The sequence below is a fragment of the Amborella trichopoda genome, chromosome 13 (assembly GCF_054954075.1).
Source record: "Amborella trichopoda isolate Santa Cruz 75 chromosome 13, AtrichopodaSantaCruz75HAP2 v2.0, whole genome shotgun sequence".
NCBI lineage: Eukaryota > Viridiplantae > Streptophyta > Magnoliopsida > Amborellales > Amborellaceae > Amborella > Amborella trichopoda.
In genome coordinates, this window is record NC_142348.1 from 15,020,874 (window position 1) to 15,047,566 (window position 26,693).

Sequence of the window (26,693 nt, forward strand, 5' to 3'; positions counted from 1 at the left end):
TTATTCTGACCGATTCACCCGATTTCCGATCCGGATCGCCGATTCGCCGATCAAGATCGGTTTTTTGGAAGCCCGATCAGGATCACCGATCCGTTTTTTAAACCAATCCCCCGGAGAGAGAGTAAAAAAAAAAAAAAAAAAAAAAAGAGAGTCAAAATATAGGGTAAGTCAGGTCGGTTAGTCCTAGGCTGGGTCTCCATCCGGTCTCAGTTATTCCAACTTTGTCCTCCTTGGCTTCTTCTATAAAAACAACTCCCTTCGCTTTACCTCAAAAAAACTCCCCTCACTGTCATGGTTATTATTATTATTTTTGGGGTAAGATTTAACCAACCGGTACTAAAATAAATGGGAAAATATCTAATCAGAATAATACCAATACTCTGTATGAGAAACAGAGAAAAACGATGTGCGAGTGATTGAGAGGAAGGAAACCCCAGGAGGAGTCTGGTTGGAAACAAGCCGAAAAAGAGAGAGACATGCAGATGAGAGAGAAAATGAGAAAGCTTCGGTTTAAGTTGTGCAGCGCCATATCCCCTCCCTTGTTTTCTCTCTCATTAATAAGAGCCTGACGTCTCTGGGCTTCCAAACAAGCGCTTCAGTTGGACTCTCTCTCTATCTCATCTGAATTTTTGTTGGGGTAATGCAATTTTGTCCATGAAAGTCTGTGTTTTTTGATTGGAGCATGTAGCCGCTGTGCTTGTTTTATGAAATGATGCTCTCTTTGAGGTAAATTTGGCCCCTTTGTGGCTTTCATTTTGTGGGTCATTGTAGGGTGATTGTACAAGCCCTGTTACATTGCTTATATATTTGTGGGTTTCTGGTTTTACACAAATTAGGGACTTTTGGAGGAGACATAGAAGAAAGGTTTTTGTCACAGTGGGGATTGTAGGAAGTGGGTATGCTTTTTATAGGCTTTATTTTGCTCATAAAGAGAGGCTTGATGCTCTAGAGAGAGAATTTGAAGGCCAAAGAGAAGCAGATGAACACATCAAGGCCCAGTATGATTAATTTTCCCTACCTATTTGGGCTTGTAGAATATGTTACTTTCAGAGAGAATATGGTTTCTTATTTTTTTATTTGTTTTCATTACAGTGAGAGTTTGGTTATGGGTTTGTAGGTTGCAGCTCCATTTCGAAAATATTCAGAGAATTTCTGATTCCGCAACTCTACCTTATGTGCTGCGTAATTTGAGGTCTCGCCTTTTTGAAGAGTTGGACTTTTCTCAGTTGATGGAGAGATTGATGCATGGGAAGGGGCAACCCAATATTCTCACTTCTCAGGAAAAGCTCGAATTATGGGAAAGACTCAAAATTCTTAGTAAGTAATGCTTATCGGGCTATCGGCTCTCTACTTAGGATTACTACGTGTATGTTTCCTTTCTAGACCATCTTGGAAGCTCATCATTAGGTATAGTAAAATTAGGAGATGGTGGCTAGATTTCTTTGCTTTCTCCCTTGAAAATCGGGGTCTGGGTTTTATGAATGTTTAGGTTTCACAAGAACAGCATCATCACTTTGGGCAACGACCATACTTAACTTATATATAAGAGTTCAAGTCAATATCTTAGGGAGACATCTCTACGTTGATACGGCTCGCGGTCTCGAGATTTCATTTTCACAGGTATGGTGCTGCTTTGTTTCTGTATTGTTATTGATGTTTAAGTAGCTTTATTATACATTTTGGTCATAGTTATATTTTTAACTGGTTGTGCTGTACACTACTCTTTTTCTATGGTTTAAAAGGCGTGTTCCTCAATTCCATTATTGATGAGTCCAATTTTTATCATTGCAATGTGCTTTTTTACTTATTTTGCATTTTGAAATTGCGAGACATTTTCATCAGGATTTTGGATATTAGGGAAATGAGTTGATGAATTAATACTGTAGACCATAGTACTTGAAGGCTCTTTAATAACATAAGAGTGTGATGGATTCCTCAAAGACTCTTGTGGTAATCATGTTCGCAATTGTATGTTCCTCAATTCCATGTCTTTATGTAGAAAACACAAGGAACGAAAGGATAGCAATAATGTTCAGATGGTGCCCAAAACCTTCCCTAGGTACAGAAAAGTTAGTTACACCTACTGGATCCCCAACATAGCCTTCTTAGGCTTATGTAGAGCTTTGATCCTTCGTAAAAAGGATAAAAAGTCAGAAATCTTTGCAAAAACTGCTTACAGACTTAAGAATAGTTCTGTCTCTTTTAGCTATACCATGATATTGGGTCAGTCACCCCTAATGATAACAACTAGGCAAAGCCCTGAAAAAATTCACACCTCTACCAATATTGCATAGGCCTATACCATTGTTGACAATTTATTCCGTGGCGTTTTAAGTGTAGATACACCTCTAACCAACACCCTTGGGGCCATGATTAGCTTTAGAACGCTGAGTCCTATGAAGAAGGTTTGCAAAGTTGTGTAGGGTCTTGTTTGTCTATTGAAAAATTTGATTACATTCTGTCTGCCATTCATATCAGGTTTGGTTCTTTTCCTCCTTCTATGGACAATGAGATTAGCTAGGTTACAATTCATCACATCAACGATCACCTCCAATTCCATTTCATGCATGTCCATTTGTATAATAAACGATTTACACAAATTGGAAATTTTGCTGATGTCAAAGGGGTGAGGAGACCTTGTGAACTCTCCATATGTGATAGTGCTATGGCAGCTCTTGATCCTACTCTTCACTTCCTTGATAATATTAAATACTAAATCAATACTGAGCTACAAGTTCTAGTTTGCTACATTATTTCAGGGTTGACATTTTCATTGTACGTGTGGAATGCATAAGGTGTTTTAAGTGAACTACCCAAAGTTGGTTGGGTGTCTCACTAGGCACTCAGTTTTTGTATGTTTCCATTGATATGGCTAGTGAATACTTAAGAGTGTTTTGTGAATGGAGGTGGTTTATTCATTGGATAATTTGGCTGCCCTTGTGGTGGAAAGCAATGTTTGGCTGCCTATGTAGCAATAGACCATGTCATGATAATTCGTCGGCCTTTGTGGATTTACCCCCAATTGGTTTATATGCATATCTATTTGCTTCTTTGTGATTAAGGTGAAATTAAGGAGTAGTGTAATGGTAGATACATATTTCATGGTGCATTAATTGTCTATTTTTAATGTAGTTAGACAGTTAGACTCTTTTTTTTTTCCATGTGGTTAGGTTTTATTTGTTAGAAGACAATGCAATTGGTTTGATCTTTTTATTTAGCTCATTTAGTATTGTTAGATATTTTAAGGGAAACTATGTCTTTTCTTTTATAGGGATTTTTAGGGTTATATGTTTTCCTTTGCTTATATATGATATGTTGTAAAGAAGAGAGAGAAGAAGAATTGATTTTTGAGTCTTGTGACAAAATCTCTCTGGGATGGACTCTCTTGTAGACCTAGAGAAAGGGTCAAATCTCTCAACCTTTGGGGTGGTCAAATCTCTCAACCTTTGGGGTGGATTCTTTTGCAAACCCAGAGAGATGGTGTATATTTTTCTTGCTCCCTATTCCCTTAATCAAGTGGTATTGGAGCCTGAGATCTATAAAGCAACGCCATCAAAACATCTATTCATCTATTTTTCGAGCATATGGACCAAATATTTGAGAGAAAGCCAATTAGAGCTAGAAGAAAACCCTGGCAAATTAATGCAACAAGTGATACAAGAACAACTCATCATAATAGTGCAACATGTGGAACAGAATCTGCAGAAAAGGAAGATAAAAAATTGGCATCTAATACAAGCATTAATCAAATGCCCATGCAAGCTGCCAAAGTTGGACTAGTTGTAAGGTATGAAGTACAAGTGGTGGAGACAACAAGCTTTCAATCTCACAGGATTACATGGCTTCATTGGCATATCGCAATTTTGTTGGATTAAGTTCAACAATCAAAAGTTCGATAGGATAAGGGCGATGGATTTTAGTTGGAACCATAGTTACTGGAATCTTTCACTCCATGTGGCTATTCTGCTTCAAAATCTCGCTTTGGCTCTTTGACCATTTAATCTTCATAGAATCTGGTACTTCAAATTTAGGAACCTCACTTCCACCATTTTGGAATCTCGAATTGAGTTATGTGGAATTCAGATTCTAGAGCATCAAATCCTAAGGTCTATAAGTGTGCCTAACCGTTGATTTGATCAACATGGAATCTTGCTTCTACTTATAAGGGACATGTATCCGAGTTATTTGGATCCAAACACGAAAGAGGTCCATGGTAGCACCCTTTAACAAGTCTCAGGTTCAAGATAAACTTCATTATTCCATAGTAGTAGAATGATTGCAAAAATATGATGAAATGCTTGGAATTTGTTAAATATTATTCGAAAGAAGATAAACTTCATTATTGTCAAGTAGTAGAATGACTGCAAAAATATTATTGAATTCTTGGAATCCTTTAAACATTATGTTCTTTAAAATTAACTATTAATTAATATATAAATTATTTTTATTTATTTATTGAGGATGGGTGTCCAGAAACTGGGTGTCCAGAAACTCTACTTAGCATTAGGCTGGGTGTCTGGAGAGTCTACTGAACATCATTCCTAAAGTCTGTAACCCAAAATAAATCTTATTCTTCTAACTTCACTATTAAGAAATCAATCATACTTTCTTTGTCCAATCCAATATAGAAACTCTAGTAAACCTCAAGTCTAGTACGTATGGAACCCTAGTTAAGGGAACTTGCCTTGATTCCAATTCTTGTGGGGTACCACTATAAAGAGCACTCAATACATCGATTCCAATACCAGGGGAAACTTGTTTATTGTGATCAAGGACCTCAATTCCAATACTAGGGGAACCCTGGCTAAGCATATTCAATACATCAATGCTAATACACATGGATTATTGGTTAAAGATGCTCTAGAACCTGAACCTTTGACCTTAAAGTACTCGTTCCTTGATAATTACTTGTGTGGTTCCAAGAGATTGGGGGTGTGACCCCCAAATGGTAGGAATCTCGATTCTTGAGATATGCGTTCTATAGATGGTGCTTATTGCCATAGTCTCGTGATTCCTAAAATGCTCTTGGAACATTCCCTTTTCCATCAACTATGGTTAGAACAAAGAGGAATCCCTCTCGTGATTAAGGAAAATTTTTGAGTAAGGGAAATTCTTGAATTCTTCCAAATGATGTAGTTTGGTGTTTTCTTTGCGGTTAGAGTTTATTTCTTAGGAAATAATGGGGTTTGTTTGGTCTTTAAGTTTTGTAAAATTTTTGGGGTTTTTAGGTCATTTAGTTTGTTGATATTTTTTTTTATCACAGAGATTTTTATGATTTTCTTTTCTTGTAAATATGTGAGCTATTATGAAAATATCTTTTTGTGGTGACTCCCTTGCAGATCTGGAGATAGTCAAATCTCTCAACCTTCGGGGTGAACTCCCTTGTAGAACCAAAGATAGGGCATATTCTGTCATATTTTTTTTTTGTTGTTTTTATTTGTCCCTCTTGCCTACATCAATTTTCATTTGTATATTTTCACACTAGCAATGTCAGTAATGGATTGTATGTGCATGTTGGATTATATTATGTGATGATGTTAGATAAGTAGCTGATGATGATGCTAGATAAATTAAGTAGCGCCCTTTGTGGAATAGTTCACTCTTTTGTTTTATATTGGATTGATCATCATCAAGCATAATATATATATATATATATCATGATCCAATTCGGTTGTATCATAGTATAATGAAAGGACACTTCTAGAAAACCATGTTTGTGGTATTTGTATGACCCCAAATTTTACACACACACTCTCTTCATCTCAATAATCAATCCCCCCCCCAAAAACAAAAGTTCAATTTGAACCCTAGATATGGTCAAATGAGTCCCCTCCAAAAACGAATCTAGACCATTCATTTTGTGAGTTTCAAGATCTTAGCCTTTATAAACTTAAAGTAATTTTTTTCTTTTTTAACATTGCTCATCTAATGATAATAAAGCCATCCGAAAAAATTGTAAGTGAAAAAAATCCTTCTAATGCCTAGATCTAAGCATCTTACCAAAATGAACGGCTTATGTTAATTGGGCTAAAAAAATACTTTCTAGGTTGTGTTTTCAATTTTTTATTTTTTTGTGATTGATCATTAGAATGAAAAGAGTGTATATTTCAAAATTTAGATCAAACAAATGGTCATAAGATGGTTTTTAAGGTTGTTGCATCATATTACTATACAACGGTTGCATGAAATCATTGCTCATATATATATATATATGTAGATTTTTGGGCTTTTGATTAGACATTCAGTTGTTGCAATGTAATTATGTTGATTGTAGGGATGATATGGTTATTTTGTACTCCCACATCAGGTCGAACTTGCCTACTTCATTAGTTTGTTAAGACTTTTAGAGGAATATGGGTATGCTTCATGGTTTGCAGCGATCTAGTTTTCTAGAGGGGAACTATATATTATTGAAATGACTGCATGCATGTATGGGTGGCTAAATACGGTCGTTTGGGGGCTTAATTTGCACAAATTTAGTAAGTGTTTCCCTCATCCTGTTAAAGAGCTACACCATACATGTAAAACCTCCCATAAAATTATTATAACCTCTGGGGCAGATAGCTATTTGTGTTACTTTCAGGGTGAGACTTCTTGAAAATATTCATTATATGAATTGACATTTAAACATTGAATGTCAATCTTTGTCCCTAAAACTTGCGACTAGATGGCAGGTCTTCTAGCAGATGCCATATGTGACTAATGGCAATTTTGAGTTTTAGTGATGCTCCTATGAACTCCCCATCTTATATGTTGTTGACTGATTGTGCGGGGACATTGTAATAAAAAAAAGAAAAAAACAAAAACAGTTATTCTCAAAAAATAAAAAAATAGTTATCTCGTAACTTAGTGTGTGTAATTTTCATTGTTCCTAACAAATATAAAAGTGACATAATGACATGATGTTAGAGATAGGGTTTTATTAGACAATGATATTTTGAGAGTATTTTTTATGAAGGAAATACTGGAAGATTCACTGTGAAGAAAACTTATTGGTGGAAGCTGAAGGGGGTTGCATGTAGGTAATGTCTAGAAACTATCAGGCAACGGTTAGAAGTTGCATTGGCTTTGGATTGAGGTAGGGATAGAATGATTCGTGATGATCCTCGTGATTACATGCTGATGAGAATGGTTGTTGAGAATATTTATTCGTTCTATTTGTGTTTGTGTGTTCCTCTCAATTCTTTATTCATGAACGTGCACATTCCCATGAAGGTTACACTGATCATCTGTTCCATCTACATTGTGATGTAATTCATATTCTTGATGAATGAAACTCAATTTTGTCTAAATTGACATGGTAGCAGAGTCTGGGTTGGGAAATAGAAATCGTACCACTTGACAGCTCGATTTATGAGAACACCAAATCTCCAAGTTCCCACATGACGTCTGACTTTTCTACTTCTAGAGGGTCTCCATGCACCTAATAGTTCACACACTTGACACATGTAGCAATTTGACCCTAAATGTAGGACTTTGTGATCAGCTGATTGAAATCATCAGTAAAACTACATATTTGGTGTTTTCATGTCACTATGATCAATATTTGGAAGAGAATTCGCACAGTAGTTCAATGGGAGTTAAAAATGTTTGAGTCAGTCAGTTTTTATAAGTGACAAATCTGCATTAGCATGAAAATCCTCAGGCTGGACATTTGTTATGAGAGGCATATCCGCGAAAGCGTGAGAAAAACCTCATGACAAGGTATTTTCTTAAAGGTCAATACTCAAAAGTGGGAGTATGCATGTGACTTATTATTATGCTCGGCCGTCATAACCAAGTGGGAGATGTTGGCACGTATGACCATGAGGCCTCACATGAGTTAGCCTACAATTGTGGGCTTAGAGAAATCCCATGTTTTATTATAATTATCCATAATTATCTATATTCTCCAACATTCATATGGTCCAACATTCATATGGATGAGTTGGATGAACATCAGATATGGCATCAGCAAGCAAGCAATATGGGATCCACATTTCTTGAGAGGCTACCCATTTGCTTTCAACCTAATGTAGCCTAACCATTGCTACAAGGATACTCCACATGGGGGTCAGTGTCCAACACATGTTTATATGACATATACGTGTTTATATATTAGAAAACACAATATTGAATGATTAATCTTCACACTTCACTTAAGCGTCCTACAATAGCATAGAAATATTGACTGTCAAGAAATGTTTGCAGTGATTTTCATGTTCTCATTGATGTCTTGAACACCTCCATGGAAGTTTCCGAGCTTTAAAATGAAGTGTTTTGGATAGACACCTAATGTCAGAAGTATCAACACATCTTGATGTGTGTATGAACTTTCTAAATGTAAGTTGATATTTTAACTGTTCAACATGTACGCAAAAAATATCGTGGACTCTTGGGACAATTTTATGGTATAATTTGCAATACCAAGGCCAAACTTAAGTGTAAGTTTTGGGATGATATATGCTCATGCTTCTCAGATCATAACTTAAGGAAAGTAGAGCCTCTGTGGCCGTACAATGTTAATGGCTTTAGATCCTTCACCACCAAATGTGGCTTGACATGCTCATACAATTGCTAGTTTACTACTCATTGCATGGCACATTGCTGCCCCATATCAGTCCTATATGTTTTACAATAACTTTTACAAGAAACTTAGATAAATCTAAATTAATTGTCCTTTGGAAACCTAGAGACGCTAGATCATAGTTCCACGTTTAAAGTTTTCGTGTTTTCATATAGCAGCTAAGCCTTGTTGAATTACCTTGAACGATACTTCTGGCCACTCCTAGAGCTTCACGAGGACCATAGTTGAAAGGTGCCCTCTTATAGATTCTACATCAAAGTACCAAACCTTGTCTACTTTTAGTGTTTTTGGTCAGTATTCTTCCTCTTACTGTTTAAAAAAATCAGGTGAATCTATCATATGACTTATGTTGCATGGTCTTTAGTCATCCACGTCTTTTTTTATTTTTTTCATGGAGAATTCTGCTGCTGATTTCTCTATAGGATTGAAATGTGGAGATTTTTTTTTCCTAACACTTGTGGGTGTGTTCTTTCTCTATCATAGTGCCTAGAACACAATTTCTATTAGCTAGGTTGTTGATCAGATTGGGTGGTAATACTTACTAATTTATCATATTATGTCAAATTTCTAGTGACAGAAATGCTGTGGGCACCGTCACATTGAAAAGACCCACATCAACTTCCATGCATTATCTCACCTTTATCTTAATAAGGAGACAATTATCTTTGGAGTTTGCAACATTAAAACTCGTGGCATTTATACTTCCACCACAATCTTTATCTGTTTTCTTCTGTTTTATTAGAGTGTATCTCTATGTTCTATCACAAAGGTAGCAATGAAAACCGTGCCCTGCTGACAGGGAGTTGCTGCAGAGTCAGCCTTCCCTTTACACTTAGCCACTTGCAAGAGCACACACACAAGGTTCAACTTGGACAAACACTTGCCTCATCTCTTTTGTGCTTGCTAGTTGGGTCCAAGGTAGTTTTAATATGTTCATTAAAATGTTTGGGTTTGCTCCTATTAGTTTTGGAGTAGGATCTTCTAATCATGTTATCTTTAATTCTTTATAGATGGCTGCTTTCATCATAGTTATCAGCATCTCTCAAGATCCAGCTCCGGGTGCTTGCTCCTATACTCCGGAGAGGGGGATCTCCTTTCTTTGCCATTTTAAACTTGGGGATCTCTATCCTTCTTATTAGGGTTTGAGATCCTGAGTTACACAGATCCTAATTTCTTAACATCATATCTATGGGGTTCATAAGTAAACTGAACCAAGGTTCGACAAACATGGGATCAACATTCCCTTAGTGGTAGACTCCCGTATCCTTCTTTGCCTCTTTAATAGGTCATGAGTTCAAAACTTGGAACTTCAACTTAATGCAAAGTAATGAATAGTTGGCATAATTAGTTAACACTTCAACTATTATAAAATATATTCTTGCATGTTGTAACTCCACCATGGCTGGTCCCAAGCCGATAAAGGAGGAGGGTTGTGTTAGGTAGGGCAACCAGTGTAAAATTTTGCCACATCTTTTTATGAAGCCTGAACCTATAGATATGGTGACTCATGGTCTGACTAAGGGTATGACCCTTGACAGAGCAGAATAGTGGAACAAAATTCATGTGACAGATCCCAAAGTTAGGATAAGGCTCGGTTGATGATAGGTTGCATGGTTTGTTCAAACATATGATTTCCGATGGTGGTAGGTTTTCCTATCCCTCTTAGCTGCTTTAATGGGACACAAGTTATCTTGGGCTTCCACTTAATACTTTTCCTTGTTACTGTTTTATTCAATGAAGAAGGATGACCATGATTGCCATCAAGTTTCATAAAGTCATATTCTACACTTAAAGAATTGGAAAAGGAAAAATTATATAATGATTCAATTTTTTGAGTTTAGGCATTGGGCTTGGGCTTTGGTGGTTAGCAGTTGACGTCAAGCAATGCTACATCTCCAGTTTGATTCCCACTACTCTACCTCCCCCCAACAAAAAAAAACAAACAAATCCCTAAATTTTTAGGAAGTTTCAGTTTCTTTAAAATTTGTTTATTACCTAATTTAAATATAAACTACACTCAAAGGACTACAAAAATATTAACTTATTATGAAATGATTGGAATTCTTACATTTTTAATAAATTTGTTTTAATAAAATTCATTAACTATGTATAATACTATATGCAATCCCTACTTAGGGAGCCCTAGTTAAGTGCACTTGAAGACCTTGACTTTTAAGCTAATGAAGCTCAGTAGATCTTATAATTTGATCCCTAGAAGTTGGGATCGAGCTCTCCAACATATTGGGATCCTTCCCGATCCCTAAGTTTTTTTCGTATATCGACGACATTCCCGAACATAGGGACCTCTTAGGTTTTCATGATCCCTCACTCCTGATCCTGTCCTAGAATTGGTCCCAATCTTGATCCCGCTAAATATGGCTCTCCAGTGTTTAATTGACCACAAGAATGTCTTTCACTTTACGTGTTACTCTTGCAATGGCATCTAGAGTTAGGAATGGGGCTGGCTCATGGTGGTAGCTCCCCCATACCTAGTTACCACGTTGTGGTTTCCAATCCTGCTGACACCACCTACTGACACCTTCAAAAAAACTAACTCCCTAATCTATAGTTGTTGGAGACGAGAGCGGGATTGGTTTGGGATTGGCCAAACCGCCCTATATTGGAAGCTCCTTGGGGTTAGGATCAGCGTTCGTACAATAATCAAGATAAGGAACGAGATCCTTAAGTTTATGGGAGCGAGATCCCATATCAACGGGTTTGATGTTTTGACTAGCAGGAATTTAAGCTCCACTATACATAAAAATGAGGCTGTCAAGTAGAGCTAATATGAGTTCCCTTGGTTAAGGAATCGAAATTTAAGTATGTCATATAACAAGGTCCCTCTTGTTATAATATTGAGATTCTTAACTATGCTTGGCATATGTTTTAAATCTTAAGTATCACTTTCAGGAATGGTTAACCATGGCAAAACCTGGTGGGGAATAAAGGCTGAAGCCACACCACGATAAAGGAGTATCAGTGTCATATCTTGCTGCGCTTGCGAGATTGTACCTAGATGAGAATGAGAGGGGTAGAATACGACATAACATCAGTGATTTTGTAAGTAATAAAGGAGTCTTCTTCCTCCGGGCATGCATTTCCAACAGAGGAACGTGTCATCTGTTTCGTGGTGGGATCCATATGGTGGTGGGGATCTTGAATTATATTCACTAGCTATTAAGGTGTTGTCTCAGAATGTCAACTCGTCATGTGCCGAGAGCTGCTGGAGTACATATAATTATATTCACATTGTTAAGCGGAACATGTTAAATGCTCAACGCTTCGAGCCACTGGTTTATGTTCACTAGAGTGACAAGTTGTTAATTAAACTTCGATCAGACTATGCAGAGAAGTGCAAAGGATGGGATTTTCATCTTGATGATGACCACCTTGAAGATGATGTTGGGGGCATTAAAAGCATTAGGCTCGGCTTGATGCTGATGATGAGGCTCGTCAGAGTGCTCCATTACCAAGGCATGTCCCTCCCACTACAAGCCATGACAAGTTTGACATGTACCACTTCTTTGGAGTCCTCAGCAACTCAAAATCCTACCACTCAAGGGTCATCTTCTTCGAATGTAGTGTCCTCTGCTTCCATTGTTTCTCAAAGGATGGCTCTCCGAAGGGGCAAGAGGACAAGATGAACTAGTCTATCTTTCTCTCTCTCTCTCTCAGACGTAAAATAAGCTTTTTAAAGCTTGAAATGAAAGCATATAATTCTCATCTCACAACTAAGAGGATTCATCATTATGATTTAAGAATCTAAAACAACAGAACATCATAAATATAAGATTTTAATTGAAATATATATTCTCACAACTAAGAGGGATGGTTTACCCAATAGGACTTAATAAACAATGGGGCACTCTAAGACTATACCTAGTTCAAATTAAGAATCTAAAATAATGGTACTTTGTGATATGCGAAAAATAGACTGGATTTTACCATCATGGAACTTATGATTCCTAAATAATAGGAACTCGGGACAATGGCAATCTCTATCCTGATATCATTCATTAATGAAAGTACAGGCCACAAACATAGAACCCGAGATTTTAATGTACCAAAACCTTGGACCATGGTTGATGGGAATGAGGATCTATTTGGAAATGGAACTGGATTACACTAATGGATGGAATGTGGTCCCCCTTTTTTTGGGAGCAAGATCCTAAAATCAAAAAACTGGGGTCCCTATAAGATCCCTTGCAGAAACCGTGGGATCGAGGTTCCGGAGCGGGATCGTCATCCTACCCACAAGGGTTCCCCCTTAACTATGCCCTAATCTATCTGAAAAAACGGGTAGGGGCCTATCTTCCCCACTGAATTACCCAAAAAAAAAATGGCAGCTAGAGTTCTATAATTGTGAATCTAAGGCATTCATTTTAGCACTTACGTGCTTTTTTATCCTTTAGAAAGTAGAGCATAACGAATTAAGGGATATTTTTTTGAGCCAATCTTTGGCTGTGGGTGGCTTTAAATTCATTCTAACACCTCCTGGGAGCTCAAATTCGTCTGGTGAATAACTTGGACATCTGTCAATAGTTACTTTCACATGTTGACATCTTAGAAACTCAGAAATTTCTGCTTACCTTATGTTTTCAAAATCTCACTACTAAAGCATCTAAGGTCGCTCAGAATCCTGCTCCCTCCTTTCACAATGACGTATGAACATGTCATGTCTAAAGGGCCATTTTCAGGATTGGTGTTTCTGAATCATAAATGTGGAACACTGGCATGTGTACCTTTGCCAATTTTATCTTTATGAGAAACTTACTCTTTCATGGCATTCGAAATGTGGCAGTTCAAGTTTCTTCAGATGATGTTTTAAGTGTGTCTCCACTAGTGATAGCTGCTCCATTGAGCCAATATTGAAATTTCAGGATGTTTATATCCAACACATAGATGGTGGGTTTTTATTGTTGAGTTCTTCATTTGATATGTCCCAACTATCTTCTTCCTTAAGGGAAAATGGATATTACGATTCAGCTTTACATGTCAAAAAGCTGGGGAATTATTTACTTATGTAAGCACACACTGTAATATGGGATCCAATGATAAGATGAGTGAGAACTTCACTCAACTATTACTCTTTAGGCGATCACTTGACTGCTAACCTATGTGCTGGAGGATCACTTTCAGTTGAAATACTTGAAAAAGTGTGTCTGATGTGACTGAATACGAAAAAAGATCTCTGGTAGCAGCCCAATCCTTCTCAAGTTCAAACCAGAGATATATTACAAAAGATTAATTGGATATATGTGGTATAGCTTGTTTCCAGGATCCCACCTGCAAAAGAGAGCAGATCTGGTAAATTTTCATGAATCTCATGTTCAACCCAAAATATTCTTAGATCATTCAAATCCAAAATGGGGTTGAGGCAAACCTTAGGTGGAGGGTTGTTATACAGGTGTGACAAGTCCACATACGTGAAACTATAAATCCACAAACAAACTTATTTCTGAGGGATTTCAGATTTTGAATTGGCAAACAATAGGATGTATTAGAGATTGAGGTTAAATTTGTAGCCGGGATGGAAAGTTATGATGCTCTGGGAGTGACATAGAGCCTTGCTCTTCAGGATCTTTAATACACTTGTCCGATCCTTTGACAACAATTTATAGTCTAGATGTATTATTTTGCAGGCAAAATATAAGATCTGCTATGGTGACATGAGTTCATTGAAATCTACTGCAAAAGAGGAACGAGTGGGACATAGTTTCTACCAAGTTTTGTAGAAAGCAAAAGACATCTGGACGTCTCTTTTTTGTAATATATCAAATGTATGCAATTACTAAGTACTGGTTGCTTCATGTAAGAGAGCAAGCGTGAGGCACTAGACTTCTAGTTGCACACACCAATTTGTGACATGTATGGACTTAGTCCTTTCAACCATTTACTTTTTGCTTATAATAGTATGGAAAGGAGAGGGCCTCTCCAAAACCAGTTTTATTTTAGTCAAAACCCACTTAAGTACCCTCAAACTTATTTGCAATTATTAAAAGCTCCAAAGGAGGGGGGAATTGGGAAAGTTTTGTCAGTCTTGACCTTGATTCCAATATTTGTTCCAAAGGAGGGGGGAATTGGGAAAGTTTTGTCACTCTTAACCTTTATTCCAATATTTGCATGAGGATGGAAATAGTTTCCTACCTTCAGTATGTTGGAAACTTTTTAGTTGTCCAGAAAGCCTCCTGGTCTCAGGTAGGGTGCCGAAGAATTGTTTTAACTTGTTTCAAGATGAACACTTTGCAAGGAATGACATGTGCAGTAGCTTTGTAATGGGAAATCTTCGCAAAGTACAATCTTTAGGTCCAGTTGAAAATATTGGGAATCTAGTTAGAGTTAGGTCGGAGGAGGTGGAACTCTTTCCTCTAAGTATTTAAAGTTGCCCATCCTCTGCAACACATTATTAAGTCTTAGATCCAATGGCTTCAGTTCTAATTGCCTGTGCTTATTGGTCAGTGGCCCCCTGCATTGCCTGCATGCAAGTGTGTACTTATGTGACCCCAAATGTGCCCAAATGTGTGTGTGGATAAGGTGTGCTGTGATGTGCGAATGACAAACTAACAAAATTAATTTTATTGAGGGCAAAAGTACAAGGTACAAGAATTTACCTCAAAAGGAGGTGGGTTCGGATGTGTCCAGGCTATAGCCCTCTTAGATCCTGGCTTTTGACGCCGCGGAAAGCCTTTTGATGCTCGTTGGATGGCGGGGCACTAGGGTGCCTAGTTTCGGAGATAGCCTCAAACACCTGGGGTGAGCCTTGTGAGACAAACACCCCTACTTCTCCCTTGGTGAGCCTTGTGAGCCAAGCACTGCAAAGGGAGGAAGCTACTCCTACGCCTTCGATTCCCGCTAGCTTAGAGCGTGGTTTGATCTCACTCCCTTGCGCGGTTTGTGGCAATTGGTCTAAGGATTGCATACACTAGGGTTGCAATGGATTTCTATCGGACAATCGCAGTTTCGTTTCGGTAGGCTGACACCTCGGCTAGGTCTAAGTTTGGTTGGGTAAGGGTAGTCTTGGTTTGAAGTGGGTTATGTTAGGTGAGCTCAAGTGGACTAGACTAAGTGGGTCCGAATGGGCTCGAGTTATCTCAAGTGGGTTCGACTTGATAGGCTCAAGTAGGCTCGAGTAGGTCCAATTCGGTTCGGGTAGGTTTAGTAGGTTTGGTCTAGTGGGTTTGGTAGGCTAGGTTAAGTGGGTTTAGATGAGCTAAGGCGATTGGGTTTGAGTGGGTCAAGGCAAGTAAGAAAGGTTAGGATAAGCTTGGGTTTGTTTGGTTAAGGTTGGGGTTAAGAGGGTGATAGGTTTAGGTTAGGGTTGAGAAGATGGTTTGGTTAGGTATATGATTTTGGCAACCTTGGTTAAGTGTAGAGACTTAACCAAGGTGGGTTAGGATTGGGGTAAGGTAACTAGGGTGTGATGAAAGGGTGGTTAGGGTTGGGGAAAGGGTACGGTCCATAGTTGCATGAATCTCTCTACCGAGGTCGCGGTTCCGGTTTGGGATCGCTATTCGACGAGTCTGATAAGGGATCTTCACAGAAACCGAACTTAGGAATCTAGATTCTGTAAGTTAGGAATCTCGTTTCATGCCTTTTTAGGAATCTTGATCCCATTATTTGTGGAATCTGAGCCCCAAAGTTTTTGAATCTTGATTCCAACATTTATTGAATCATTGATTCCACGTCTATTGGTTCTTGATTCCACATGTGATGAATCTTGATTCGTTATGGTTTTGAATCTAGAATCTACAACATAAAATACGTCGGTTCATAGGAACAAGGAACTGCTATTCAATCAACATGGAATTTTGCTTCGACCTTCATAAGATACCTGTTTGATGTCAAAATCTCTCTCTAAATTATTGGTTTGTAGCAGTGTTTTAAAATGCGGCCGCATCATGCGGGATACGCTTGCATCCGCATCGCGAACTGGCGCATATGCGCTTTTGACAGATGCGGCTGCATATGCGCCGCATCCCGCATCGCACCGCATTGCGCCGCATCTATTTCAATGGAAAAAAGTTTTGATTTTGCCCCTCGGGGAGGGGCAAAATGGTCTTTTTGTAGTTCCAAAGTTTAGGGAAACTGTTAGGAGGTTTATTCCTAAATGAAGATTTCCAGCCACTTTTGTGGCTTTTTTTGCATCAAATCGAAGGAAAAACAAATTTTGGCGAAAATTTTTTTTTCATCCAAATCTTCGATTTGGCTGTTGTTTGATACTTGGATGTTCATTTGATGCCTTTGATTGTTGATTTGGGGATGTTAAGGTGAATTTGTGATAAGAAATTGGGGATTTCAAAGGCCGTGAAGAAATCGAGCACTACTTCACAGAGTCGGTAACTTTTTATTCCTTCTTGTACAATAATACTGTTCTACTGATTTTTGGGGTAATGTCTTCTTCCCAATCTTCTAGTAACAAGGATCCGGCTTGGAAATATGCTAAACGAAAAAATCTGAAAGATAGAAATTGTGATATGCTTTCTCTGTGGAAATACTTATATGGGTGGTATTTTTCGACAAAAAGAACATATAGCCGGAATTTTTGGGAATGTAAGAGCATGCCCACAGGCTACAGATGATATAAAAAAGGGGATTAGAGAATATTTGGATAGATTGAAAAAAGATAAAGAGAAAAAAGAAAAGAAAAGAAAGGAGTTACTTGATGATTGCAACTATTTGATGATGATGATGATATGTCTGAAGTTTCTATGAGGCAAAGAGGTACTCATACTCCAACTTGAAGAGAGAGGGTTATAAATATTGGTGGTAGTGTTGAGAGAAGAACACCTCTCTTTAAGGGGCTAATGGATTCTTTTATCACCCCTAGCCCTGAAATTGTGGTTCAGGAGAGAGAAAAAAACAAAACAAACCACAATTGACAATAAATATAAGAAAGAACAAAGGAAGTCGGTATGTAAGTGGATTGTAGAGTGGATTTACATGGCCGACACTCCTTTTAATACTATAACTCTAGATAGTTTTGCATGTATGGTCCAGGCAATTAGGCAACATGGCCCAGGACTTATTCCTCCTTCACTACATGAGGTTAGGGAGCCCTTGTTGAAGGATGTTGTATTTGATGTGAATAAAATTTTGATTTCTCAGAGAGAAGGGTGGGAGAAATATGGGGCCACTATTATGTGTGATGGTTGGTCCGATGGGAAATCAAGGGCATTCATTACTTTTTTGGTTAACTGCCCTTTTTTTGTTAAGTCTATTGATGCATCAGACAAGTCACATGATGGTACATACTTATCTGGCTTGATGGATGAGATTGTCGATTTTGTTGGGGAGCAAAATGTGGTGCGAATTATTACTGACAATGGTGCCAACTATGCTGCAGCTCTTGACTTTGAAAAGGAAGCATATGTTTTGGACTCCTTGTGCAGCTCTCTGTGTTAACTTTATGCTTAAGGAAATGGGTACAACATCTTTATTTGGTGGGGTGATTTCAAGAGCTATGTTTGTTGTTGGATTTATTTACAATCACACCATAGTCCTAAGCATGATGAGGTCTTTTACAAAGAAGAGAGAATTAGTGAGACCGGGTATCACTAGATTTGCCACGTCATTTCTCACTCTTCGAAGCCTAGCCAAGCAAAAAAGTGCCTTGAGGATCATGTTTGTTTCAGGGCAATGGAGTCAAAGCAAATGGTCAAAGCATAGGGATGGGAGAAAGGCTGAAAAAATTATTCTAAATACATCTTTTTGGAGTCAAATAGTTATCGCATTGGAGGTGGCTCACCCTTTAGTGAGAGTGCTTCGACTGGTTAATGGTGATGCGAAGCCCGCCATGGGCAATGACTAGGGCAAGAACTGAAATAAAAGATATTTTAAAGGATGATGAAAATATGCGCAAGGCTATACTTGAAATTATTGATAGGAGATGGGATACCCAACTTCACAGGCACCTCCATTCAGCCGGTTATTTTCTGAACCCATCTATTCACTACAAGCACCCATCCATTGAGTCAGATTGTGTAATAAATGGTGGATTCTTAGATGTGCTGGAGAGGTTGGTGTCAGACAAAGATATTCAGTATGAGATCCAAAACCATGATTAAGTTCAAATTAGCCTTGAGAAACTTTGGGAGAGATATTGCCACTCGAAATAGGGACACTACAGATCCAGATAACGGCCAAAAGCCCAAAAATAATCTTACTTGTCTCTTACTTTATGTATAGTTCCATTGTTTATTTTATACCCTTAATTTTTAACTATATTCTAAATTATAAAATATTATACAGCTGCATGGTTGGCATTATATGGAAGCGAGACACCAAATCTACAACGTCTCGCTATTCGAGTGTTGAATCTCAAATGTAGCTCATCTGGGTGTGAGCACAATTGGAGTGCATTTGAGCATGTAAGTCTTTTCCTCATTCCTTAATCCTTATTTCTTGAATTTCAATTTTCTAATCTAAAATCTAATTTATCTGATTTCAAATTTCTACCACAGCTCCATACAAAAAAAAAAAATAGGTTGGAGCAGAAAAAGTTGAATGATTTGGTTTATGTGCGGTATAATGAGCGTCTTAGGGAGGGGTATGAAAATCGCACGAAGCTCAACCCTATTCAATTATATGAAGCTGATGGTGATTACATAAGTGAGTGGACCATGGATCCAAGACAAGAGCGTGTGTTTGAGGGTGAGGATCTTACATGGTTTGATGTCGAGCTAGCAACAGAGGCTAATGAAGAAGATCGACCTAATACTAGAGCACAAAGGAGTAGAGGAGCTGCTGGGTCTAGTCGCACTCTCACATTAGCTTCAGAGGTTGAGGAGGAAGCTGACTCAAAGGAGATCGATGAAGAAGAATACATGGAGGCCGTCGAGGATGATATTGAAGATGCACATGACGACTCTCATGATGACTTGTCTGATTGATATTGGAAAAAATGAAGTTCAAATTTCAAAATTGACTCTCAAAATGGATGATTGTATTAAGTTATTATTTATTAACTATTAACTCTTCTTGAGCTTGACTTTTGATTTGTATTTTGTAATATCATTATTTTGTGCTTATGGTTGTACTTATGGTTGTTGATGGTTGTGCTTAATTATAGTTGTGCTTTTGGTGCAAATTTGTGCTGATGGTTGTTGATTGTTGAATGCTTTATGAAGTTGGTTTCAAGTTTCTAGTTTCTACAGGGGATTGTGGATACCTGGATACAGAATCTCCGACAGCTAATAGTTTTCATTAAACTAAAATACCTACTATCACATATATCACCTTCATATTTTTTTCTATGCATTAACTTATTTTTTTAGATTTTTTAGAATTTTGTTACATTTATTGACCGCATCATCGCGATGCACCCGCATCCGGGCCGCATCGAGCTGCATCGCCGCATCGGCCCCCCACCGCATCAGGGCCGCATCCTGCATTTTAAAACACCGGTTTGTAGTTCATGCAATAATGTATCTATGTATGTGCTTGATGTTTAGACTGAATTTCTCCCCTACCACAATGGCATAATGTAAATGCAAGCCAAAAAAAAAAAAAAAATTTACGAAGAAAACAATTAGACGTACATAATGTCCAATCTTGAATAGTTACTGCTTTTTATAGGTAATTGGAGTAGAAATCCTCATTCAATTCCAATGCTTCTAATAGTGCAAATGCTTCTAGTGGTGCTAGGCATGGTTCTAATCACATTTCTAGTTAGTGCTAGGATGGACTAATGTTTCTTTAAAGTATAATTGGTAACTACAACACCTATAATAAATACCATGGCATAGAGAAAACCCTATTTTGTCTGTATAATAATACCATTTAGAAATACCTGGGATAACATTTGTATCTTTTGTAGATGACTTTCCTAGTGGACTACTTGACTCTAAGTTCAATAATCAATACATTGACTTCAAATCTGAGGATACCTTTTACAAGTCTAATAACAAATATTTGATATCGATTGCTTAAATAGTTTCTAAGTCGATAAAGCGTGAGATGTCGATGATATAGGAAACTTGTTTCTATGGGGATTCGTACTTGACTCCATAGAGTTACAAATCTCAATTGGCAATTGGGATCAAGCTTGATTCTAAACTACTATGAATCCCGATTTCAAATTGGCATGAATCTCGGTTCCACATACGTTAGAAACGCGATTCCAAATATGTCGGAATCTCGATTCCAAATATGTCGGAATCTCGATTCCAAATATATCGGAATCTCGATTCCAAATATGTCAGAATCTCGATTCCAAACTGCTGCGAATATCGGTACCACATATGTTGGAAATTAGATTCCAAGGATTTTAGAATCTCGATTCCTTGGAGATGGGAGTCTGAATTCCAAGGAGGTCAAAATCTTGATTCCATATGTGGCGGAATCTCGATTCCATTTTTATCAATTTTTGATTCCCTTTGTGTGAACATTGATTCCGAAAATAGGAATCTTCTAGCCGGCCGCGATTCCGTGATTCTGATTCCTTAAATGATTCGGGTTCCCAGGTATTACCAACAACTATGGTACGGTTACTCTTTTGCAAAAGTTCTCTCTCTCCTATCTCAAGGCAGTAGAGTTTCTCCTATTCAAGCATGCAAAGAGAGCCCTCTCATGGGTGATGGAGGTAGGCTTATATAGAGCCCCCACTCAAATATGTGTGGATGCTCAAAGTTTGGGGGAATTGGGTGAAAAAGAAAAAAGGTAAAATACAAAGAAATTCGAGTAAAAGAAAAATGGATGAAAATGGACGCCAACTAGGTCCCTCAAAGACGGCCTCTTCCCAACCACATGGTATTGGGCCTTATTTTTGGATTTTCCCGTGCCGCAACGAGTGAACTATTGCCGAGATAATAAAGATCATGCCGCCAAGATCATTTTGACATAAGTTTCGCATGAAACCTTGAAGATTCAACGGAGTTGTGTCCATTTCAAGTTTTTGGGATTTTCATGCAACTCTTCACAAACATTTTTTGAACATAACTATCGATGTTGCAAAATACTAGGTTTATTGGGAATTTGCTGACCGGAAAATTGAAGGAGACCCCGCCATGGTCGTTTTGCACCAAAAAGTGTGGAAAATCCTTCTGATCGGCCTAGATATGGCTCTGGCAAGTTGCTAGAAACCCAAAATTTTGTAACAAAAAGTTTTTCCTATTTGCGAGCCTCGGATGACCGCCCATCTAGACCCTGATCGTGAATTTTCTTATGCCATCTCGAAGGTCTTCAAGCCATGATTGAAATGCAGCAATTTTGGGTCCGAGATGATGGTTGGATGTGAAGTTAGGGCCAATAAGCGAGGAGAGTTCGCATAGACTGTGTTTAGCATAAGCTTGGAAACTTGCAAACTTCTCTCAAAGATCTTCTGCGATCCGTCTGTACATCATGAGTGAGACAATTCCAAATATCAGTGCTCGACGAGGGGTACAACATATCCGAATTTCGTTCTGATCCACCTTGCCGATCAGAAGCTGCAATGTCGTCGAGTTTGCTCAATTTTGGGGCACGGTTGCAGAAATTTGCCACTTTTGGCAGTGTTCTTGGACTGCAATGTTGGAATAGTATGCCATATGCCTATTTTTGGAAAGTCGGACCTACGGGTGTCTGATTGAGAAGAAATTCGAGTCCACCCGTGACAGTCCCGAAGCTATCTGAGATCAAATTCCAGTGGTTCTTAGTGATTTGACATGCTCCATAACAATACACATGTGGTGAACTTCCCTTGTGTTGACTTTCTTGTTTCCTCTAGTCTGGACATCCGATTGAGTTGGAGTTTGGGGATGTCTTTTGGGACAATATCTACTTCCACGATCCTTTTGGCATCAATTCAGGGGAGTGCTTTATAAAACACACAGGCTTTCTTGCATGCTTCACAGTGGTTCGGAGCCAGAAAGGCTTGGGGTGCTGTGGCTTTTATTGGGTGGGCCCCCAGCAGAGGAAAAGTGGGGGCTTCACTGTTGTTGAGCCCGGATGAATCTTGAATGGGCCTCGTACGTGCTCTTGCATATTTTTTGGGTGTGTGTTTGGTACCCGAAAGCCGCGGTTGCTACCATGATCTCTGTTATTCTCACCCAAAGGGGGGGGGGAGGGCTGCGTCAGAAATGCATGCAAACACTTATCTTACTAATCAGGGACACTACCTGCAAACACTTATCTTACTAATCAGGGACACTACAGGGATGTTTGTGTGCTTCTAGTATTAACTATGGGAGGATGATTCTTAATAGTAAGCATTGGCAGCTTACAGCTTATTGGGGGTTGTTATTCATTAATCAGAACGAGAATGAGGCGTATGGTGACTATTGTCCATGTGTTCAGTCGATCCACTTGGGTGGTCAAGTCCATGCATCTTATAGGAGCTAAATGGCTAATTTATTATCTGTAAGCCATGTCTAATTTTTTCTCATTTCAGATGCTTCTAGCTACTCATTCAGATGCTCATGCGGCAGGTTGCTCAAGTGACTGTCTCTCCACCATGGTATTTGTATCATCCTTAATTACATGAAATGGTAAATTTGCCTATGGGCTTGAATGTAGTTCTCAAAGCCTAACACTGAATACCATGATCCTACGCTACCTACGTGGTTATTTGGCCTTGGTTGGATGATATGTGGTTGTAAGACTTGGTTTACCTACACCTGTCTATTGTCATAATAAATGCGCCATTAATATTACCAGTACTCTGTTGCTGGAGTATACTACACATCAAAGTTAAAACCTGCATCATTCACTTGAAAGTTTTTCGTTGCAGTCTTTAGGTGCTTAATAAACTTTTGGACAGTTTTTCTTTAGGAGCTTGAGCATAAATTGATAAAATTGAGAGGTTTCATGAACTCCATGCTAACCAGAATAGAGTGGTTGGGAGGAGAATAGTGCTGTGACACATTTGAGTAGCAATATAACCTGTAGGGGACTAGTGGGCAGAAAGAAGGGCTCAATGTCGTTGTTCTATGGCATATGCCATTCCATGAAAGAATTGGAACACCAGCTTACTACTGGCACTGTTTTGTTAGTCCCTTGTTTTAGTTTTGCCAAGTGGGTGAGAGAATTTCAGACAAAATCCACTGAAGTATTATTTCTCAGTTGATGGTATCATACTAATGTCATAGTTGCTGAAATTCATGGAAAAAACAAAAAATTAGTAGTTGTTATATGCATTGTTTATGGTTGTCGTATAGTTTGCCTGTACTTTCCAATGGAAGATAAATATTGTGCCAAATGAATTAGTGGTATACTTTCTTATTCTTTTTTTTTGGCAGGATGAAGCTGAACCTCTTGATAGGCTTGGGCAGCATGAATTCTTAGCGTCTGCTAATTACCTCTCAGATTGCAACATCAGTTCTTTGATTCTCGACATGCAAAGTGCTGCTACGGATATCCTCAAGGAGTAAGCAGTCCTCTCCCTCTCTGTATTACATGTACACACAGACACGCACAGAGCCAATCTCATTTGGGATGTTGTGAATGCAGAAAGCATCTTAGGGACCCTTTCACCATGGCCGACTTGCACGATACATTTGCCAGGATGCTACAGTCCTTTATGAGTGGGCCCCATCATTGGGTTAATTATATTGTTCCTGAGACTGCCTCTGCATATAAAGAGCTCACCCCAGCATCCTCTCATATTGGTGAATCTTTACATCCAAGTGCCACTGGCAAACTGGAACAGCTAGTGGTGGAGACACGTGCTGTGTTGGCGAGGTAAGGAGTTGGATGGAAATTATTTTCGTTTTTCATGTTCAATTTTCAGGCGCTTGAATTGGTTCATTCTTTCTATATTTAATCGGCCTAGAACTTTTATAGGTGCTCTCTGTCTTTCTCTCTCTCTCCCTCTCACTCTTTTCTCACACACACAAAAACACACACATACAGAGACATGTACATATGCACACCGAACATTTTTTTCCTGTGTTTTTGTCTGTCAGTGTTACATAGATACTGCCACACATGTTGGTGTCCGTGTATGTCTAGATTGGCTAGTAAGGGAGTTTAAAACAGCAGTACTTCTCAACACATCCAGAAAATGTTTTGCTTTCTTAAGTTTCCTATAGATGAACATTTTCAAAGCTTAAATCAGTAAGTGGCCTAGACGGTATAGCACATGTTTAAGACTATGGAGAGAGAGGTCCATGGTTCAAAATCCCTAGTTCATTGTTGCAATAGTTTATTTTAGCTTTGCATTTTATCATTGAGAAAGAATATATGTGATTAATTACACCATTATTCAAAAAACGTTCCATATCTCATGGTAGAGGCGACCACACATTAACAAAAGGTGATGTTGTCGATCCCCTCTGGCTCATTAAGTTTTTGGTTTTTAAGTACCTTCAAAATATGTAAAATAACATTATAAAATTACTATACCTCGCATTTGGACGAGGTGGGTTTTGAACCTATTGCTTCACCACCATGCAAGTCTACTCTACGCCTTGATTACATCGATTTTTAATCATAACAAAGTGGAAATTATTATATTAGACCTTCTATAGGAAGTATTGACATGGTACTAAAAATCAGTGACATGCATAGTCATGTGTCTATCCAGTTGACATGTGTCTAAGTATCGACACATGACACCAACCCCCTGTAAAGTGTTAGGGCAATACTGCTGTGTATGCGATGTCTGTTTTTTTTTTCTTTTTGGTTGGGTGGGTTTGTTTGGGGGGGGGGGGGCGGGGGGGGGGAGCGGCGCTGCGTGTTAGTACAACAGTGCCTCAACAGTGGTGAGGTATGACTGTTACCTTAATTTTTCAAAAGATGCATCCAAATTCCTGCATTATGCAAATTATGCAATGGTCATATAATCATCTATTTTCTGCATCCTGAACTGAGTAAAGGAAACTCCCATGCTTGCTCAGTTGAAGGAATTAAGTCCCAATGGTAAAATAGATCTATGACAACTGCTGCATTCATGTTCTGGGATAGCTCAATGCACCCAGAGTCCCAAATTTGCATATGACGTTGTTTATAATCTGTGGATTTGAAATATGAACAAGGGGCAATGCAAATTCTTTGGGCTCAAGGATGTTGAGTTGCAAGCATCCATAGAACTACAAAGGAGAAACATTGGAGGCTTATTTATTTTCACGCACAAATGAAGCATAAAGTTTAAGAAAAGAATCAAATTACCGAATGAAAATAAAGGTGACTACTTTATCTAGGAAAATTTCTAATGGTTGGTTTGCCTTGATGTGCAGTGATGATTTTTCTAGGGTGGCAGAGATAGCATTGAAGAATGTTACAGATGGTGTGATGGAGGAGGTGAGACCGCACTTTGATGGTGGCTCATCGAATGGAATTCCTCTTGCAAAGATTTTGGCCAGAGTTGCGCAGTTGAGCTCAGACTTGCTTGAGGAGCCAAGCAGAAATAGGTACATTCATATCATCAGAAGTTTACCTGAGGTCGAATTGTTTTACAGGCTTCTATATGCTAACATGCCTCTTGCACCATAGCATTGAACTTTTTATTTTTATTTTTATTTTTTTGCATGATGAGCTTTGAATAATATTCAGACACATTGCGATTATAGTGGATTTTGTTAGAATAATTTTGTCAAGAGTTCTTGTATGGAGTTCTTCATTGCTTGAAGATTCGGATTTTTTATTGATCCCCTAATTGTTTTGCTAAAAAAACAAAAAAGAGGAGAGGAAAGTGGAGAGCCATATATGTCGGCAGGTCACTGGGTATCTCGGAGCAGCTTGCCTAGTTGAGCAACATCTCTTTTAATGTGTCTGTGTTTGTTATTGATCGACATGGAACAGCCAATTTATGCATGACATACAAAATATGAATGGGATTTAATCATAAAATGGAGAGTGAGGTGGGATTGAAAATTTTTATAGTAGAATCGTGCCCGAAGTAATGCCACTGGTTGAAGTGCCTGGCCTGTTTTGGCATTCTCTTGTGAAATAGAGTTGAATTCCATAAGAAACCAGGAGCATTATGGAAAAAAGGTTAAACCACATGAATCCATCATCAATTGCAAATCGAAAAGGGAAGTTCTACTTTTAATTTTTTATATTGAGCGTATATTTCGCTTTTATTATGTTTTATCTGACATTGATCTAACCTAGTTTCATCTAATTACTATGCAAGGTCTTCAGTTGCTCTGTATGGTAAGAAATACAGTAACATTACATACTTGTTAAGCTTGAACCGTATTTATGTGAAACA

General features: G+C 38.4%; 2 protein-coding genes across 5 annotated transcripts; both read left to right on the forward strand.

Annotated features, from left to right (window-relative positions):
- The first annotated feature begins 374 nt into the window (after nt 1–374).
- On the forward strand, nt 375–26,067 carry LOC18428099 (peroxisome biogenesis protein 3-2). 4 transcript variants are annotated; one of them, XM_088855730.1, is made up of 7 exons: nt 375–726; nt 837–998; nt 1,093–1,317; nt 1,490–1,620; nt 23,779–23,906; nt 23,990–24,220; nt 25,717–26,067. In XM_088855730.1, exons 2-7 carry the CDS (start codon nt 980–982, stop codon nt 25,970–25,972), a joined length of 990 nt encoding a protein of 329 aa, XP_088711856.1. In that variant the 5' UTR covers nt 375–726; nt 837–979; the 3' UTR covers nt 25,973–26,067. The 4 variants fall into 4 exon arrangements, with proteins under 4 accessions (XP_088711856.1, XP_011621142.1, XP_088711857.1 ...); XM_011622840.3 differs by having other exon boundaries at nt 1,118–1,317; XM_088855731.1 differs by having other exon boundaries at nt 375–637.
- On the forward strand, nt 11,659–21,256 carry LOC148779048 (uncharacterized). The gene is made up of 4 exons (XM_088855308.1): nt 11,659–11,794; nt 11,906–12,193; nt 18,815–18,933; nt 19,027–21,256. The coding sequence occupies exons 1-4, from the start codon at nt 11,659–11,661 to the stop codon at nt 19,453–19,455; spliced, it is 972 nt and encodes a 323-aa protein (XP_088711434.1). The 3' UTR covers nt 19,456–21,256.
- Nucleotides 26,068–26,693: the final 626 nt, after the last annotated feature.